Here is a 20,795-nt window from a genome sequence, read left to right on the forward strand (position 1 = left end):
TGTCGTTTTTGTCAAATTTTGGACCAAATTTTTTTCTTCAAAAAATGGTCACATTTTGGACGACATACTATAGTTTGACTTACTTGTCAAATTTTGGACCAAATTTTTTTCTTCAAAAAACGGTCACATTTTGGACGACATAGTATAGTATGTCGTTTTTGTCAAATTTTTGACCAAATTTTTGACCAAATTTTTTTCTTCAAAAAATGGTCACATTTTGAACGACATAGTATAGTATGATGTACTACATAGTATAGTATAACGTTTTTTGTCATGTTTTGGACCAAAGAAATGTTTTTTCAAAAAATTGTCAGATATTGGACAACATAGTATAGTATGTCGTTTTTGACAAATTTTGGACCAAATTTTTTTCTTCAAAAAACGGTCACATTTTGGACGACATAGTATAGTATGACGTAATACATAGTATAGTTTGACGTTTTTGTCAAGTTTTGGACCAAAGAAATGTTTTTCAAAAAAATTGTCAGATTTTGGACGACATAGTATATAGTATGTCGTTTTTGTCAAATTTTGGACCAAATTTTTTTTTTCAAAAAATGGTCACATTTTGGACGACATACTATAGTTTGACTTACTTGTCAAATTTTGGACCAAATTTTTTTCTTCAAAAAACGGTCACATTTTGGTCGACATAGTATAGTATGACGTACTACATAGTATAGTATGACGTTTTTATCAAGTTTTGGACCAAATTCTTTTCTTCAAAAAATTGTCACATTTTGGACGACATAGTATAGTATGGCGTACTACATAGTATAGTATGACGTTTTTGTCAAGTTTTGGACCAAAGAAATGTTTTTCAAAGAAATTGTCAGATTTTGGACGACATAGTATAGTATGTCGTTTTTGTCAAATTTTGGACCAATTATATACTACATAGTATAGTATGACGTTTTTGTCAAGTTTTGGACCAAAGAAATGTTTTTCAAAAAATGGTCAGATTTTGGACGACATAGTATAGTATGTCGTTTTTGTCAAATTTTGGACCACATTTTTTTCTTCAAAAAATTTTCACATTTTGGACGACATAGTGAAGTATGATGTACTACATAGTATAGTGTGACGTTTTTGTCAAGTTTTGGACCAAAACATTTTTTCTGAAAAATGTTCAGATTTTGGACGACATAGTATAGTATGACATACTACATAGTATAGTATGACGTTTTTGTCACGTTTTGGACCAAATAAATGTTTTTTTCAAAAAATTGTCACATTTTGGATGACATAGTATAGTATTACGTATTTGTCACGTTTTGGACCAAAGAAATGTCTTTCAAAAAAATGGTCAGATTTTGGACGACATAGTATATAGTATGTCGTTTTTGTCAAATTTTTGACCAAATTTTTTTCTTCAAAAAACGGTCACATTTTGGACGACATAGTATAGTATGACGTAATACATAGTATAGTTTGACGTTTTTGTCAAGTTTTGGACCAAAGAAATGTTTTTCAAAAAAATTGTCAGATTTTGGACGACATAGTATATAGTATGTCGTTTTTGTCAAATTTTGGACCAAATTTTTTTCTTCAAAAAATGGTCACATTTTGGACGACATACTATAGTTTGACTTGTCAAATTTTGGACCAAATTTTTTTCTTCAAAAAACGGTCACATTTTGGACGACATAGTATAGTATGACGTACTACATAGTATAGTATGACGTTTTTGTCAAGTTTTGGACCAAATTCTTTTCTTCAAAAAATTGTCACATTTTGGACGACATAGTATAGTATGGCGTACTACATAGTATAGTATGACGTTTTTGTCAAGTTTTGGACCAAAGAAATGTTTTTCAAAGAAATTGTCAGATTTTGGACGACATAGTATATAGTATATCGTTTTTGTCAAATTTTGGACCAAATTTTTTTCTTCAAAAAATGGTCCCTTTTGGACGACATACTATAGTATGACGTACTTGTCAAATTTTGGACCAAATTTTTTTCTTCAAAAAACGGTCACATTTTAGACGACATAGTATAGTATGACGTACTACATAGTATGGTATGACGTTTTTGTCAAGTTTTGGACCAAATAAATGTTTTTCAGAAAAATTGTCAGATTTTGGCCGACATAGTATAGTATGTCGTTTTTGTCAAATTTTGGACCAAATTTTTTTCTTCAAAAAATGGTCACATTTTGGACGACATAGTATAGTATGGCATACTACATAGTATAGTATGGCGTTTTTGTCAAGTTTTGGACCAAATTTTTTTCTTCAAAAAATGGTCACATTTTGGACGACATAGTATAGTATGGCATACTACATAGTATAGCATGTCGTTTTTGTCAAATTTTGGACAAATTTTTTTTTCTTCAAAAATGGCCACATTTTGGACGACATACTATAGTATGACGTACTACATAGTATAGTATGACGTTTATAGTCACGTTTTGGACCAAAGAAATGTTTTTTCAAAAAATGTTTCCAGTTTTGGACGACATAGTATAGTATGTCGTTTTTGTCAAATTTTGGACCCAATTTTTTTTTCAAAAAATTTTCACATTTTGGACGACATAGTATAGTATGACGTACTACATAGTATAGTGTGGCGTTTTTTTCACGTTTTGGACCAAAAAAATGTTTTAAATTTTTTTTTTTAGATTTTTGGTCAAATTGTGGACAACATGCTATAGTATGGCTTTTAGGTCATATTTTGTACGACATGCTAAAGTATGACTTTTTGGTCAAATTTTGGACGACATGCTATAGTATGACATTTTGGACGACATGCTATATGATGACTTTTTGGTCAAATTTTGGACGACATGCTATTGTATGACTTTTTGGTCAAATTTTGGACGATATACTTTAGTATGACTTTTTTGGTCAAATTTTGGACGACATGCTATAGTATGACTTTTTGGTCAAATTTTGGACGACATACTTTAGTATGACTTATTGGTCAACTTTTGTACGACATGCTATAGTATGATTTTTTTGTCAAATTTTGGACGACATACTATCATATTACTTTTTGGTCAAATTTTGGACGCCATACTACAGCATGACTTTTTTGGTCAAACCATAAATGACATGCTTTAGTATGACTTTTTGGTCATATTTTGGACTGCATGCTATAGTATGACTTTTTGGTCATATTTTGGACGACATGCTATAGTATGACTTTTTGGTCGAATTTTGGACAACATGCTAATGTATGACTGTTATGACAAATTCTGGACGGCATACTATAACATGACTTTTTGGTCAAATTTTGGACGACATGCTTTAGTATGACTTTTTGGTCATATTTTGGACGACATGCTATAGTATGACTGTTTGGTCAAATTTTGAACGGCATACTAATCTATGACCCTATGGTAAAATTTTGGACAACATGCTATAGTATGACTGTTCGAATTTTGGACGACATGCTATAGTATAACTTATTGGTCAACTTTTGTACGACATGCTAGTATGACTTTTTGGTCAAATCTTGGACGACTTACTAATGTATGACTGTTATGACAAATTTTGGACGGCATACTATGACTTTTTTTCTAATTTTGGACGACTAATGTATGACTTTTGGTCAGACATTGGACAACACGATATAGTATGTCAACACTGCCTTAGATGGGACTTGAACCCACTATCTCTTGCACCAGAAGTCAGTCTCTTAACCATTACGCCACCGTAACCTGTACTCCCTTTTCAAACCTTGGACAACATAATATAGTATGCCTTGTTGGTCAAATTTTGGACGACATACTTTAGTATGGCTTATTGATCAACTTTTGTACGACATGCTATAGTATGATTTTTTTGTCAAATTTTGGACGACATACTATCATATGACTTTTTGGTCAAATTTTGGACGCGATACTATAGCATGACTTTTTTGGTCAAACCATAAATGACATGCTTTAGTATGACTTTTTGGTCATATTTTGGACTGCATGCTATAGTATGACTTTTTGGTCAAATTTTGGACGACATGCTATAGTATGACTTTTTGGTCGAATTTTGGACAACATGCTAATGTATGACTGTTATGACAAATTTTGGACGCCATACTATAATATGACTTTTTGGTAAAATTTTGGACGACATGCTATAGTATGACTTTTTGGTCATATTTTGGACGACATGCTATAGTATGACTTTTTGGTCACATTTTGGATGACATGCTATAGTATGAGACTTTTTGGTCAAATTTTGGAGGATATGCTTTAGTATGACTTTTTGGTCATATTTTGGACGACATGCTATAGGATGACTGTTTGGTCAAATTTTGAACGGCATACTAATGTATGACTTTATGGTAAAATTTTGGACAACATGCTATAGTATGACTTTGTTCGAATTTTGGACGACATGCTATAGTATGATTTTTTTATCAAATTTTGGACGACATACTATCATATGACTTTTTGGTCAAATTTTGGATGGCGTACTATAGTATGACTTTTTTGGTCAAACCATAAATGACATGCTTTAGTATGACTTTTTGGTAATATTTTGGACGGCATGCTATCGTGTGACTTTTTTTTCTAATTTTGGACGACATACTATAGTATGAGATTTTGGACGTCATACTAATGTATGACTTTTGGTCAGACATTGGACAACACGATATAGTATGTCAACACTGCCTTAGATGGGACTTTAACCCACTATCTCTTGCACCAGAAGTCAGTCTCTTAACCATTACGCCACCATAACTTGTCTCCTTCTTTCAAATTTTGGACAACATAATATAGTATGCCTTGTTGGTCAAATTTTGGACGACATGCTATAGTACGACTTTTTGTTCAAATTTTGGACGACATGCTATAGTACGACTTTTTGGTCAAATTTTGGACGACATGCTATAGTACGACTTTTTGTTCAAATTTTGGACGACATGCTATAGTACGACTTTTTGGTCAAATTTTGGACGACATGCTATAGTACGACTTTTTGGTCAAATTTTGGACGACATGCTATAGTATGACTTTTGGGTCAAATTTCGGACGACATGATATAGTATGACCTTTTGGTCAAATTTTGGACAACATACTAAAAGTATGACGTTTTTGTCACATTTTGGAACAATATTTTTTCTAGGAACAATAACAAGGTATTTAAAGTAGTTTTTATAACTCCAGATTCTTTCACTCAACTAATTACAAAATTAAATTTTTATGCGTTAACTAATATGTTAACCAACACTAAACAATACATAATAATGATTGTTAACATATTATTAAACACTTAATTAATGCTTAATAATGTACTAACTAACACTAATTAAGGGACCCTTATTGAAAAATGTTACCTAAAATGTTCATGTTTTCATGCAAGTAAAATGCAGATGTTGTGGTGTTTCTCTTCCTTTGTTCATAGATCCTGATGTGTGGTTCATAGAGAGCGCCCATGGCATGGTCACTAAGACCAGCGAGGAAAGCACCATTCCCTGTGTGGTCACTAACCCAAACATCAACGTCACCCTGTACAATAGAGACTCGAATTTACCCATCAGAGGACATTATGTTCCCAGTGAGGGGTACAAGGCTCAGCTTGAGGACTGGACCTATGTGTGTCGAGGAGAACTGAATGGGGAGGTGAAACAGTCTCAGGCGTTCTACGTCTTCAGTATTTATGGTAGGTGTTCTGGTTAAAGAAAAAGATCTTCTTGAATTAAAAAAAAAACATGAGCAATCAACTCACCCCATGTGTGCTGAATCCCCCAAAAATCAATTTCACTATTTTCAACTTTCTTGGGAAAGAGTTGCTACTCCAGTGGACAGATTTATGGTGAGGAGAAAATTATGTAACTACTGAATATTTAGAGAGAACACATTCAAGGGCACAAGATGTTCTATAAGCTGATTTAAGTTCAGGTTGCTGTAACCTCACAAACCTTTTGTTTACCTTGTTAACACGGTATTTTAAGAATAATAGAATTAATTTATCGTCTACAGCTTTATCTTCCACATGAGGGTCACGGGACACTAGATCCAATACCATTTACGGACATTACAGAGTGTTTTATTAACCTCTGTATGTTTTTTGGACTGTGGGAGGAACCCGGAGAACACATGGGAGAACATGCAAACTCCATGCAGAAAGGCCCTTGCTACTAATATTTTTAATGCTGCAGTTCATTTTTTTTTTACTAATTTAGTGACTCATTATTAATGAAGCTTTTTCGTCATTTTGATTAATCCCGTCATCTCCTCTCCCTCTCTTCCCGTCCCAGTCCCCGAGGCCCTGGACGCCTACATCAACGCGTCAAAGACCATCCTGAAACAAGGCGAACCGCTGACAGTAAACTGCACAGTGCATGGAGTGGAGCTGGTGTTTTTTTCGTGGGATATCCCCAACAGAGAGGTGAGTGGGAGTGAAGTAGAACAAGAGCTTTTGTTTAGTTTTCCCTTCGTGATCAATCTCAAGGTTCACGGCAGAGCTTAAATCGCATCAAGATGTAGAGACACACCTCAATTTCCATCCATTCCATCTGTGAAAACTGTACTTCTAACACATGGTGTTGGTTTTGTAATAAGTGGTTCTTGAATGCAGGAAATTCAACTATGGCTCATTTTTTAAGACGATGTACTTTAAGTCATAGAGAAACAGTCAGGCTATTATATAGAAAATATTCTGTTACATATGGAGGAAGCATCACCCAGGTCCATTATAAAGTCATGTGGTCTTTATAACACTTTAAGATTATCTATAAAACCAAATCCTGTATGCTATCTATCTATCTATCTATCTATCTATCTATCTATCTATCTATCTATCTATCTATCTATCTATCTATCTATCTATCTATCTATCTATCTATCTATCTATCTATCTATCTATCTATCTATCTATCTATCTATCTATCTATCTATCTATCTATCTATCTATCTATCTATCTATCTATAACAGGGGTGTCAAACTCATTTTCACTGAGGGCCACATTAGCATAATGGTTACCCGCAAAGGGTCAGATGTAATTGTCATACAGAATAAATGTAACTAAATGTAACCAAATATAATGTAAACTAAAGGTAACTACTCTCTAACATATTGCTAAATGTGCTAAATTCTGTATTTATTACTTATTCAATTTCACTCGTCGAATGATGCATATAAAATGACACGCTGCGATCTAGTGGCAGGATGCCGTCACTTTGCGGGTAACGCAATCTCCATGCATTGTGGGAAATGTAGTTTATGGTCAACGCACGCCTTAAAGCAGCATAGACCTATTTTAACAGAGATTTTTAAGACCAATTAATCACTTGCGGGCCACATAAAATGACGTGGCGGGCCACATCTGGCCCTGGCCTTGAGTTTGACACATGTGATCTATAATAATTCCCACCATAGTTTATTTTTGCTCATTTTTGAGGACCAAAGATTATTGCACACATTGCATATATAAGTAAATATAATTAAGTAATCCTAAGTTTCTGAGTTGTTGAAAATTATACAAAAAAAAATTTCTTGATGCCTCACAGTTCGGATTTTGGTTGACTGTAATTATATTTAACATGATGATATGCCACATTAAAGAGATTCTCGTTTTTCCTCTCCAAGCTTATTGCGGTGGAGGCACTGACAGACGTCCTGTCTGCCATGAGCATGCGCTCGTGCCTGTTCTTCCCTCGTGCCACAATGGCCCACAGTGGAAACTACGTCTGCCATGCCCACGAGGGAGTCCAAGACCAGTCTGCCTCTGCCAGCGTCAACATCACCGTGCTCGGTTAGACACACACACACACACACACAAGTAAAACAAACTGACACTGGACAGGTTATTATTGTGTTTCACTGACAAAGAGAAGACTGCTTATTATCTAAACTTATAGGTCAAGGTAAGGGAGGAGCTTCTTTTAAAGGAAATGAATATTTATTCTATTTATTTCTGTTCAAAGCATGAAATAAACCTTTGACATGGTGTGGATGCTCTAAATGATACTCTTCAAAACCTCGGGCTGTCCAGAAACTCTGTATTTAGACATTTTGGGATGAAAGTCCAAGTTCACAAGCTGTGTTTGTTTAACTGTGATTTGTCGGCATACTTTAATATACGTGTGTCAGCATCTTAAAATAAGCAGCTAAGTCAAGCAGCAGATTGAGAGGCAATAAAAGCAGTATTCAGCATAGTAAGTCGTAGTTTTTGTATCTAGAAATTCATTTTAAGTGTATAGGTCTCTGAGTGCTTATTCTGTCTGCAGCGAGGTGTGTTATGTTTATGAAAACCGTGAATAACTTGACCCACCGTGCTCCATGGAGACTGGGACAGTGTAGTAGATTGGTTTGGACATCTCAGTGGAAAAGACAGATACTTTCTTGCCACATAAACAGAAGTGAATAAGATTTGAATCCACACAAATGTGTCCATAAAAACAGTGGGTTTGCCATGAATGACATGTCGCTTACGGTACATTTTCTTTGTTTTCCTTCAGAGCAAGGCTTCGTGGACTTGACGCCCACGCAGCAACAAAACATTTCAGCCATGTTGCAAGAGAACGTGGAGCTGAGAGTTGAAATTGAAGCCTACCCTCCCCCTCAGGTCTACTGGAGAAAAGATGGTGCCATTATCAAGGGGGATAAAACCATCGTAATGAGACAAGAGCACGAGATCAGGTCAGGCATCCAACTTCAGCTGTCCTTTGACCTTTGCCTAAATGCAATGAAACACCTCATAGGCCTAGATCCAGTTTAACAATTAGCACTGGATCTCTGTGAGGGTGACGGCCTCCAGAGACATCCAGGTCTTGTCAGTCATCACCAGATAGCAGCAACAGCAACAGGACCCAATACTCTCAGAGGGCAGGACGCCATCATTCATTACACAGGAACCATAAACACAGCAGACCTGTCACAACTCACAAATGTCTTTAAGATAAATGCCATAACACTGTTTTAAATCCCGGGCCCTTGTTTTCACAGTTTAGCCAACACATGTCAAATTTAAAAACTGTCTTATCCACAGATAAAAGACAACAAAACAGTGATATGATTAAACCAGCAAAAATGTGCAAACATAACCTATGATTGCACAACTCCAAAAAAAAAAAAAGATTCAATAAAACAAATCAGTAAAGAAAGGTTTTGCAGGTGAATAGTTTAGACCAAATCTTCAGAAACAAGCTATCATTTCCTTTTAAAACACATTTATTTATTCCTGAAGATCCTTCTGGTTTAAAGGGAAACATTAGCAAAAATACAGAATATGTAAACTGATTATCAGGGGGGTTTATATGAAAGAGGGATGAGGTTGACCTTAACTAAAAGATTAAATCTTTTAAATATTTACTATCAGACAAATGTGTAGCAGCTCATACTATACATGACGAAGGAAAAAGCTGTTAATAATCATATGCGTATTAATTCCCCCATCCTTTGTTCATTTATCCTCTATAGGTATGTCACTATTCTCACTTTAGTGAGGGTGAGGACAGAGCAGAAGGGCCACTACACCGTCATGGTCACCAATGGAGATGACACAAAGGAAGTGACCTTTGACTTGGAGGTCCAAGGTAAACCTTTCATCCTTTAGGGTGGTTTGAAACACAAGCCGAGTGGCGAAAAATCTTGGGACAGACACTGTTTAGTCACATCAGTAATGATTAATGATGCGTCCCCGGTGTGTAGTCCCCTCTCAGATTAAAGACCTGACTGACTACCACCTCCCGGGGAATAGACACTTGGTGACCTGCGTAGCTGAGGGAGTCCCAACACCGACCATACAGTGGTACAGCTGTGACAGCATGCTCAAGTAAGCCACACCTCCACACAAGTCATTCAGTGAACACTAGGGGGCTGACTATGCTCACAAATCTGGGCATAATCCTCTGCTTTGACTCCACACTGCACTGCTTTACACAACTTTAACGACTCAACTTGGTACAGGTGCAACAACCAGACAGCCGTGTGGAGGTCACTGATACCACAGCCGGAGGAGCTGAGCATCCAGACCAACGTGAGCCACAATGCCACGCGTAAAACCAGTCAGGTCCGCAGCCAGGTGACCTTCCACAAGCCACAGCAGGTCACCGTTCGCTGTCAGACCAGCAACCAAGCGGGGCTCGTTGACAGGAGAGACATCAAACTGGTGTCCAGCAGTAAGTGTCATGTGAAGACGTTATCATAGAATGTAAAATTCGGCACATTATAACGTATGTTAGTCTAGTTTAAAAATAAAATGAATAATTGATTTATCAATATACTGCTTAGAGACACTGCACATAATACACCCTTTTATACAATAAGAAGAAATGTCAATACATAAATTAATTAATTAATTTAATTAAGATTCTACTACATGGTGGTGGTGTTTTCTTTAGACGGTCATTTCCAACATGTCAGTGCTTTTATATCTGTTGATTAAATGCTCTGTGTTCCTAATGACTGATCTGTGTCTTTTCCCTGTTGCAGCTCTTTTCTCCCAGGTAGCTGTGCTGGCTGCTGCTCTCGCTCTAGTTGTCATCATTATTATGTCTTTTATCATCCTCATCGCCGTGTGGAGGAAGGTAAAAATGAACAATAAAAAATACTATAGAAATGACGCCCACCAAAGTAAAATGTTCAAAGGAAACCTGTGTGGTTTGGTTGATCACTTTTGCTTCCGTGTTGTCAGAAACCACGCTATGAAATCAGATGGAAGGTGATCGAGTCTGTGAGCCAGGATGGTCATGAGTACATCTATGTGGACCCCATCCACCTGCCTTATGACCTGGCTTGGGAAATGCCACGAGAGAGCCTGGTGCTTGGTAAGTCCTCGGCTAAACAGGAAGACAGATAAAAGTGTGTGAAAGCTGAGGTCAGGCACGTAAACTATGCTGCACATTTGTCCGTCTTCTACCGCTTTATCCTCCACATGAGGGTTGTGGCGGGCGCTGGTGCCAATCCCAGCTGACATATGGTGAAATTACCTTCATTTGATTTTTATGGCTTCTGTTTTGTTATTAATCAATTAATGAATGAACCACTTGCTAAGTTCTTGTCGTTCTCACATATTTAAAATATGTGTTGCAGCTTTTTTCTTCTTCTGAAACTGAAAACACATTTTTTAGCATTAAAGGTGCCGTATTTAAGAATGTGGCCAAAAACGGTTACTACATTCAAATTCAAAATACCGAGGTTTTTTTAGGTGACGTAACTGGCAACCCGCAGCTGAGACTCTACTGACTGCAATGATTGGTAGACGGCAGTAGGTGGCGCCACATGTCAAAACATGATTTAAAAACATAAACATTGACAAAATATTTTTTTTAATGCAAATATTGTGTCTGTACTGTTGTTGTTGGTGAGTTCAGTTTGTTATATGAACATTATTCCTGAGTCTCTGTGACATATTAGGAGGATTTTATGGCCAGTTGCTTTAGATTTATTACATAATGCACCTTTAACATGCTTTAAGCCAGTAGTCTGCATGTTGTTCAGATTAGAGCAGATGTGTTATATCACCAGGTGATTCTAGTTATGTGGGTGGTTTAGGTCATAATGGACAAAGTTGGGGTGAGACTGACAAATACACATTTTTTTAAAGTTGACCTTTTGTATGGAGTTTGCATTACTCCTGATGTGTGCGTGGGTTTCTCCTGGGGATCTTCTCTCTCTCCAGTTTCCTGCCATAGTCCTAAAACATGCACAGATTAATTGGACACTCTGAATGAACCATACATGTGAATGTGAATGGTGAGTGAATGGTTGTCCACCTCTGTGTTTTGGCCCTGCGATGGACTGGCGACCTATTCAGGGTGTACTTTGTGTGTTGCCCTGTGTCAGCTGGGATTGGCTCCAACAGCCCCCGAGACCCTCATATGGAGGAAAAAACGATAGACAATGAATTAATGAATGCACTGCAGAGCAGTGTACAAAATACAAATTGGAGAGACAAGACCATAGGTGTTAATACAAGTTTATATGAGTATCATTTATTCCCCTGGAGAAAAAGTAAGAAAATGTAATATTTCAGCTTCACATCATCCATCGGCTGCACTGATTTATAATATAATTTCACCACTTTAGCAGGGAAAACAATAGAAATTAGTTTGGTGAAATCCTGTAAGAGAAATGTCCCTTCTTATAAAGTCTAATGTGTGCCCTGTTCAGACTCTGTCCAACTGAGTCCCTCTTTGTGTTTCAGGTCGCACTCTTGGATCGGGAGCCTTTGGCAGGGTGGTCGAGGCAACAGCGTACGGTCTCGCTCATTCACAGTCCAGCACAAAAGTGGCTGTGAAAATGCTGAAATGTAAGAAAGCACAAAAAATACAAATGTAAAAAAAAAATCTCTGGAAAGCCATATACTATGTGTGTGTGTGTGTATGTGTGAAAAGTGTGGAGACCACACTGGAGTCGCCTACATAGCTGTCAGTTATTGTGACACCATTGCTGTATTCCCATGTGCACAAAGCAGCTTCCTGCTGAGCTTTAGCTGAGTTACCGCCAAGACTGCACTCTTTTCAGCCAAGGGTCAATTGAGCAGTTTGGCTAGGTGGCAGCGAGTGAGTCTTCTTTTCAGCATGTGCAGCGCTCCTCTTCTCATAACTGACCTACTTTGATACATGAATGCGTCTCTGTTCTGCTCTCCCTTCATGCAGCCACGGCCAGGAGGAGTGAGACCCAGGCCCTGATGTCGGAGCTGAAGATCATGAGTCACCTGGGTCCTCACCTCAACATTGTGAACTTGTTAGGAGCCTGCACCAAACATGGTGAGTAATCCAGGAATGTCCAGATCTAATGACAATATGGAAGTTTTTCCTCTTATTTTGATCCATGTATGAGTGCATAATATACAGTTTATATATAACAGAAACAGAGATAGAAAAACAGGCACAACAAATCAGAATTTTTTTTTTTTAAATAAAATAAAATCATAAAGGCCCATAAGCAATATCTTGATCATAATTCTATAAAGGCCCATAACCAATATCTTGATCATAATTCTGTTGCTAATCATCCTCAAACAAACCCTTAAAATGGTTAAAACAACTGCCATTATATGAGTTATATGAATTTAATGGCAAAAATATTATATTTGACTCAAAAAAAATAATAATTAGGCGGTAATATATTGTTTAACACACAAAGACAGGCATTTGAATCAAATTATATCTGTAATGCTGATTTAATAAAGGAATTAACTCCTGTAAATAAATAAAAAACGTTTTTATAGTGTGTTTACTATGTATTTATAGTAGCTGAAAAAGTGACTCCACAGACTAAATATATAAGTTAACAAACTATAAGTGTGTTCATGTAAATCTGTGCTGTGGTAAATACCAAATATTAATTGTTCGTTTTTTTAATGTTTTTATTAAACTAACCAGGCCCTCTGTATCTGGTGACTGAATACTGTCGCTATGGCGACCTGGTGGACTACTTGCACAGGAACAAGCACACCTTCCTGCAGTACTACGCTGAGAAGAACCAAGATGAAGGCTGCGTCATCTCAAGAGGAAGCACTCCGATCAGCCAGAGGAAAGGGTGAGAAGAACAAGCTGTACAAACATCCCCATTCAGAGCTGCACAAAGAGGTGTTTTGTAAAAAAAAAAATTGTGAAGCAAGGGTGGAGGCTGGCCTGGATTCCTTATCTTAAAAATAATGGGGTTACTTATCTCAGACCAAAGATAATCCTCCATACATTCAATTTGATATGCTGTGTGACCATAAATAAATATGGATTGGTGGATTTTAGGTAACTTTGGTACATTGCATTTGTTTCCCTCCAGCTATATCTCCTCTGGAAGCGAGAGTGATGGCGGCTACATGGATATGAGTAAAGACGAGCCCTCAGTCTACGTACCCATGCAGGAGCAGATAGACGCCATCAAGTACGCAGACATCCAACCTTCTCCATACGAGACTCCGTACCAGCAAGACGTTTATCAGGAACAAGGTTTGATTTCAGCCTCACGTGTTGTGAATCGTCACATTATCGATGGAAACAAGTGTAGAGACTTAACTTCAGAGATTAAATGATTTTTGTCTCACCGTGTGTTTGCTCAGGTGGAGGCAGATTAGACCTCGTCATCAGCGACTCTTCCGTTCTCACCTACGACGATCTTTTGGGCTTCAGCTACCAAGTGGCAAGGGGAATGGAGTTCCTTGCCTCCAAGAATGTAGGATACTGGAATTTTGGAATGATTGTGTTCATAATAATATATCTAAAGTAGAAAACATATTTTCTAATTTGACATTTTACTTCACCACAGTGTGTCCATCGTGACCTGGCTGCCAGGAACGTCTTGATCTGTGAGGGCAAACTTGTGAAGATCTGTGACTTTGGCCTGGCCAGAGACATCATGCATGACTCCAACTACATCTCTAAAGGCAGTGTAGGTGGCACACACATGCACAAACACACATACAGTATAAATACAGGGGTTTTTATTATAATCCTATGGGGGCACTATGGATTTTTTGGGGGGTTGGGTGCACCCTGGACAGGTCACCAGTCCATCACAGGACCACATAGAGACAAACAACCATTCACACTCACACCTTATGGTCAATTAAGAGTGTCCAACCTGGAGGAACCTGGAGGAAACCCACGCACACACAGGGAGAACATGCAAAACTCCACGCAGAATGGGTTGCTTGTTCAGACCAAGGGTTCGAACCTGGGTCTTCTTGATGGACATGAACCTCATGAACTGCTAAATCATGTCAAAATGGCTGCTGTGAAAAGGGTCCATTATCATCAAATCTCCAGATGAATGTCTATATAAAATAAGAACACACACATAAAACCAAACCCTGAGGTACTGTAACCTTCTACCCACTTTATTCCGTCTCTGTAAGTGACAAACAAGTGTCTGACTTATACTATATAGATGTGACCAATGTCTGTGGTACATATACAGTACGTACTGTATAGCTGTGGCAAAAAAACACACTGCTTAAAGATAATTACAGCTGTAACGCTGTTGATTTTTGCAGTGTTTCAAAACGGCACTTTTGATTTTCCTACACTGACTCTTTTTCGTTTTATTAACGCAGACCTTCCTGCCCCTGAAGTGGATGGCACCAGAAAGTATTTTCCATAATTTGTACACAACCCTCAGTGACGTGTGGTCATACGGGATACTGCTTTGGGAGATTTTCACATTGGGTGAGTTATAACACACACACACACACACACACACACACACACACACACACACACACACACACACACACACACACACACACACACACACACACACACACACACACACACACACACACAGTCACACACACATTTACAATGATCCCATTCCCTGATGGCCTAGCTGTCTGGTGCGATGTGGGTTTCCATGTTTTCCATTAATTGGTGGAACTGGTAGTTGAACCACCAATCTGAGAGGTTGATCTGCTCATAAATAGTGAGCCATGTTGCTTTAGACCACAGCCAAAGATGTATGAATCAGCTGGTTTACACATAAGAGAGATTATATCCTCTTCAAATGTCCGTTGCGCGGGATTTAAGGGGTTTAAAATGACTGTAAAATTCAGCAAAATAACTTAAGAACTTAACCATTATGTTCTTGTTATGAAGGAATGAGTTCTTAATGTCTTCATGTCACCAGAATGCCACAGAAGCTCCTCCTACATGCTTTGTGCTTTCAGTGAGAGGATGGCGGTCACATTGCAGATGCATCATCTCTTAAAAATCATACACGTTTCCACGTGGATGCTACGGGCGAACTTTAAAATGCCACATCATACTTTGTTTTCCGGTGTCACAGACTCATATGAGGTCCAAATCTTATTAGACACAGTCAAGCTGTGAACCCAGCATTGAGAGGGTGTTTGGGTTTTTTTTTTAAGTGAAAAAAAGCCACTCTCCACGGCATTTTAAAATGACCGTGGATACAAAGAAGACCCTTTTTCAGTATATGAAGTGTGAGGCAGAGTTATAGCAAAATAACAACTGTAACCCCGCTCTGTAAGAGATCATTTAAGAGTCTCTTCTTACAAACAACTATTTTGTTGCGCAAAATCTTAAAAAAAAAATAATAATAAAAAAAAAAATGTACCACCACTGAAATGTTTCATGGGTTCTTGGTAACACTAATGGTTCCAGTAAGAACCATTTTGATCCAGAGAACCCTTTAAAACCCCTTTCCTGAATAAAGGGTTTTAAAGGGGTTCTTTTAAAGCTTCTACCTGGAGCTAAAAAAGAGTTCTCCTATGAGGACAAGCCGAAGAACCGTATATGGTTCTACTTAGCACTTTTATTCCTAAGAGTGTAGTTTAGATCTCCAGCATGGGCTCGAATGTCAAGGATAGACTGATTTGAAAATGCTCTCTGCAGGAGGAACCCCGTACCCCGATTTACCCATGAATGAGTTATTCTACAGCGCTCTGAAGAGAGGTTACAGAATGAGCAAACCCGCCCACGCCTCCGAAGAAGTGTGAGTCTCACCGTCACTGTGACCTCTCGTTACCTTTCCAAATATCTAACGTGACATTAAAAAGATAAATAAATAAATAACTTTTTCTGTTTTTTTTTTTCTTCTTTTAGTTATGATATCATGAGGAAGTGCTGGGATGAGAAGTTTGAGAAGAGGCCAGACTTCTCCTTTCTGGTGCACACTGTTGGGAATATGCTGACAGACAGCTATAAAAAGGTACGTTATTCATACGCGTATCTGTATCCAGGCAAACTGAGAGTTTGGACGCGTGACATTTTACCACTGTGTAACTTTATACATGGGTGTGGATATCCATCAGTTATGCTCACATATTCTGTCTTTCATGCACTCAATGTCAGCCACTTTCTGTCTAACTGTGGCTCATTGGAGGCCTGGTAACTATTAACACTTAACCAGGACTTAAATTGAGGTGTGTGCCTTTTATTTGATGACTTCCATTTTATTCCAATGTATACTAATAGATTGAAATGTTGTGCTTCCTCATATAATAAACAAACACATATTAATTATTGAACTACCAAATAATGAAAAAAAAAAAATGGTTACTACACTGTAAACATTTCTTCTATAAAGGCACCACACACCCAACCATATGCTGTAGTGTGTCTCATATACATGATTTTTCATTAATTGTAGACACTATAATGTATCTATAAAAGTGTTTTTTGTATTTTATTAAAGGATTAGAGTTTGTTTGTCCTCTATTACTACTTATTTTAGACAGAAAAAATAATGAACAGTTAAATTAGCTCAATATGTCAACACTAAATCTACTCAGGAAAAGAAGTCTGGGCTGTTCTTTGTGTTTTCTTTCTCCAGGTGTCTGAAGTGACCACATTTGATACCTCACAGATCTTTAGTCTTCACCTGTGAAATGATCATATCTTTGAACTTTGCAACCAACAATCATCGCTCAAACGATCAAACTTTTGTCTCCTGACAAACAGAGATACAACCAAGTCAGTGACAGCTTCATAAAGAGTGACCACCCGGCAGTCACCCGCACCAAACCCAGACTCTCCTCACCTTTTCCAGTCGCCAATCCATCATTCGGCTCACCTTCTCCGGGCACAGTTTCCTTCCCTCCGGACCCCTACAGCCAGAGCCCTGCAAACTTCAGACAAGAAGCAAACACGCACGACGTTATAACTTCATACAACGACTACATCATTCCCATCCCAGACCCCAAACCAGAGGACGTTTTCACTGATCCATCAGAAAGCCCTGCAAGGTATAACGCCTCTGAAAAGATGTTGCAAATCTGTGACCTTGGTGTGATGACAAGAAATTGGGAGATGTTTTTGTTTAACAAGTGCATTTTTTTTCCCCTCACCATACACCCACTCATCCAGATGTTAGGCTGACACAATAGCTGTACTGTGAAGGCCAGACGAGGACAAATGATATAAATACACGGCCAAGAACGAGTTGTTTTCCATGCCCAAATAAATGCAGTTTTATATTCAGATAAAATGAAAAACGCTATTTATGATTCACTTGGGTTCAGTTTCCGTCATGTGAGTTCGAAGAGCTGTAGTTAAGTTTGAAAGTGAGAGCTGGTTCCAATTCTTTGTTTTGGCCAAGACCCAAACTCCTCTGTTTAAATCTGGATCACAGACTGTATTTTTATTTAGCTGGAGCTTTGGAATAGAGCGTTATCTTAGAGTCAAAACAAAATACCAGTTAACCAAAATGGAACAAGTTGCAGCTGCATTAATTGCTTTGCCAAGTTAAAACATACAGTTCCATTTTTATAATAAGGATTACATTAATTTATGTACTTAATGTGTACGTTTTTAGGGGATATTTGGCAGGTGCTGACCCGGGAAAGCAAATAAATCAGGGAAATAACCTGATGTACTAAGTTGTTGAGAGTAAGATGGAAAAATGAGGGCAAATGTCTGGATCATCAAGAGCGATAAATAAATCAACAGTGATTCAGTCATAACTGAGGATACAGAGTGAAACTGTGCTTTTCTTTTCTTTTCTTTTTTTTATTATTGCTCTCAGCTCTGTGGCTCTGGAGGAGATGGAGAGCGACTCCATGTCCCAGGACACGGCCGACACTCTGCCGGAGGAGGACAGGCTGGAGGAGACCAGCGAGAGAGACGCTCTGCTGGGCTCCACACCCGAGGTAGAGGACAGCTTCCTGTAGCCACGTGTAGGAACCGTGAGAGGGGAAAATAAAACAAAAATTACATTTGCCTGAAGAAGGGAACGTGACTTAAGTAGAATGTAGCAAAATGGAGAACGAGATGGAGGCGATTTTTCTATTTCCACAGAGCAGTCGAAAAGTTTTGGCCTTCTTTGAGTTTTTGTTTCACACTTAATACCTCTGGGACTACAAATGGTTAGGAATAATGAGCATGACTTTGTCATTTAGTCATTCTGTGGAAGCTTTCCAAAATATTAAAACAATAATAGATAAGGTACTCTCCTCACACTCCTTTGTAGAACCAGTTTACAGTAAGTGCACGTGTTTACTCTATTTTACATTTAGTAAGACATGATTTAGAGACTCTTTAAGTCCCTCCACCTTCTCAACTAGTGTAGATTTCTGAAACGCAGGTGTTTTATAGACAGTTTAAACTCTTATAATAAAAGGAAATGAAGGGCTACATACATAATATTAGACAAGGAATCTGGGTGTCTTTTTTTTACTCACCTAAAGTGCAGCCAGAATATTTTTATAAAATGTTAATCCCAGCACATGAAATGTAGACAGAATCTACACGCACTGTTTTACTGTTGAATTAGTCATTTCTTTTAGTTTGATGTGCCACAGAGCCAGATTTTTCACTTGTTGTTTTTAGAGATTTTTGGCTTTATATGAAATGTACTATTGTGAATTTGAAATAGCCTCCTGTACTTGTTTTCTGCAGGCTTAACGTGTAGTTCTGTGCCAGATTTGCACTTTATTTAGAAGCGTATACGTCTTCATTATAAAGACAGAAGAACTTACACTAAAGGTGCAACTTAGAATCGTTGAAGTCATTGATTTTCAAGGCGCTGTTTGAGTGACTTGAGTGAAAAATAATAAATACAGCCTATCACTGCCTTAGCACAAAATGTATGGCACAAATGAAATATTTGTGTTTGCATTGTTGTTTGCTGATATGAAGGGCGACTGTTGTCAAGGAATCGAGACAGCCATACTGTATGTGTACATGTAAAAAAAAAAAAGGTGATGCTTTTACTCTTTTGTTGCATTGTTTAACAGTCACTTACACAATGTCTACTTTGATTATATAATCCACCATTTAAAAAAAAACAAAAAAAAAACACACACACACACACACACATTCATTTCCTGTAGAACTTGTTACACAATTTAAAATGCACAAAAAAAATCACAGTGTCACAAGCTATGGTACCAAAGGTCTTCTTAACGTTTACAAATTTATTTTTCTAAGTGTCATTTTGTATGTTGTAAATGTGAAATAAATGTACATATATATATATATAAGAAAATCAGAAGTGTGATTTTTTTTATGGGTCATCTTGTGCTGCCGTTATTTTATCTGCTCAAACAAAACGCATGAATTCATGTAGGAAATAATTCCTGCTGCTCCACGTACAGTATACACTTCCTATAACTCACTTAGAGTCTGTCTCGTTCTTACTCTGAACTAATCTCATGTACAATGACTTACTTTCCCACTCTGTTTTCTCATATCTCTCTCAGTGCCGTTCTGTGATTTCTGGGTCATATTTCTCTGAGCCCTCTGGCTCTTCCTTCTCCAATCCAAAATTTTCCGCCAAGAAAAGCCTGGCAGCCTTTGCTCCGCAGTGATGGAGGTGATTAGTCTCATCTCCATGGGTTTTTTTGGGGGAGAATTGTGTCTTTCTGTGTCAAATTGGCACTAGCTCATTAATTAGTTGAGCATGATATGTTGATCCGCCTCCACACACACACACAGAGCGCTGTCTCCTCCCTCCACCACTTGCTTTCTGAAAGATTTCATGTTTGCTGTGTGACTCCTGTGGTGAAGACACATTATCAAGCAGAAGAAGAACAGAGTCAGAGAGGAAAGAAAGGATTCTTGTGTCCACTCTGGATTGTGGAAACATCAGACCCAGTGAAGTGATCTTACTCTTCTGTGAAGCTGGAGGCATCTGCAGGTGAGTGATGACATTTGTTAGTACCAGTCACTGTATTATTTTTTATTTTGGTGCCTTAATCAACTTTAAAACGTATGGTCCCTACTTCCTGGTTTGCTTTGCTACACTCTTAGAAATAAAAGTGCTAAGTAGAACCATATAAGGTTCTTCGGCTTGTCCTCATAGGAGAACCCCTTTTTTTTTTAGCTCCAGGTAGAACCGTTTTATAAAGGTTCTACCTGGAAACCTTTTGGAGGGTTTCCACCAAGAACCCTTTTAAAACCCTTTATTCAGGAAAGGGGTTTTAAAGGGTTCTCTGGA

The 20,795-nt window shown here is 37.9% G+C and overlaps 1 protein-coding gene across 1 annotated transcript in view; it reads left to right on the forward strand.

Annotated features, from left to right (window-relative positions):
* The window catches only part of pdgfrb (platelet-derived growth factor receptor, beta polypeptide), a 34,938-nt gene extending 15,154 nt beyond the window's left edge, over window positions 1-19,784 (forward strand). Inside the window, exons 4-23 of the mRNA XM_083891700.1 lie at window positions 5,352-5,609; window positions 6,208-6,338; window positions 7,539-7,704; window positions 8,411-8,591; window positions 9,372-9,487; window positions 9,603-9,726; window positions 9,861-10,072; window positions 10,386-10,480; window positions 10,588-10,720; window positions 12,100-12,204; window positions 12,554-12,664; window positions 13,283-13,439; window positions 13,686-13,852; window positions 13,963-14,075; window positions 14,169-14,291; window positions 14,956-15,067; window positions 16,253-16,352; window positions 16,463-16,568; window positions 17,321-17,604; window positions 18,384-19,784. Of these exons, the coding sequence (XP_083747826.1) occupies window positions 5,352-5,609; window positions 6,208-6,338; window positions 7,539-7,704; window positions 8,411-8,591; window positions 9,372-9,487; window positions 9,603-9,726; window positions 9,861-10,072; window positions 10,386-10,480; window positions 10,588-10,720; window positions 12,100-12,204; window positions 12,554-12,664; window positions 13,283-13,439; window positions 13,686-13,852; window positions 13,963-14,075; window positions 14,169-14,291; window positions 14,956-15,067; window positions 16,253-16,352; window positions 16,463-16,568; window positions 17,321-17,604; window positions 18,384-18,528 (2,939 nt within the window). The 3' untranslated portion in view covers window positions 18,529-19,784. The remainder of the gene's footprint in view (window positions 1-5,351; window positions 5,610-6,207; window positions 6,339-7,538; window positions 7,705-8,410; window positions 8,592-9,371; window positions 9,488-9,602; window positions 9,727-9,860; window positions 10,073-10,385; window positions 10,481-10,587; window positions 10,721-12,099; window positions 12,205-12,553; window positions 12,665-13,282; window positions 13,440-13,685; window positions 13,853-13,962; window positions 14,076-14,168; window positions 14,292-14,955; window positions 15,068-16,252; window positions 16,353-16,462; window positions 16,569-17,320; window positions 17,605-18,383) is intronic.
* The last annotated feature ends 1,011 nt before the right edge of the window (window positions 19,785-20,795 follow it).

The sequence above is a fragment of the Microchirus variegatus genome, assembly GCF_963457635.1.
Source record: "Microchirus variegatus genome assembly, chromosome: 6".
Classification (NCBI taxonomy): Eukaryota; Metazoa; Chordata; class Actinopteri; order Pleuronectiformes; family Soleidae; genus Microchirus; species Microchirus variegatus.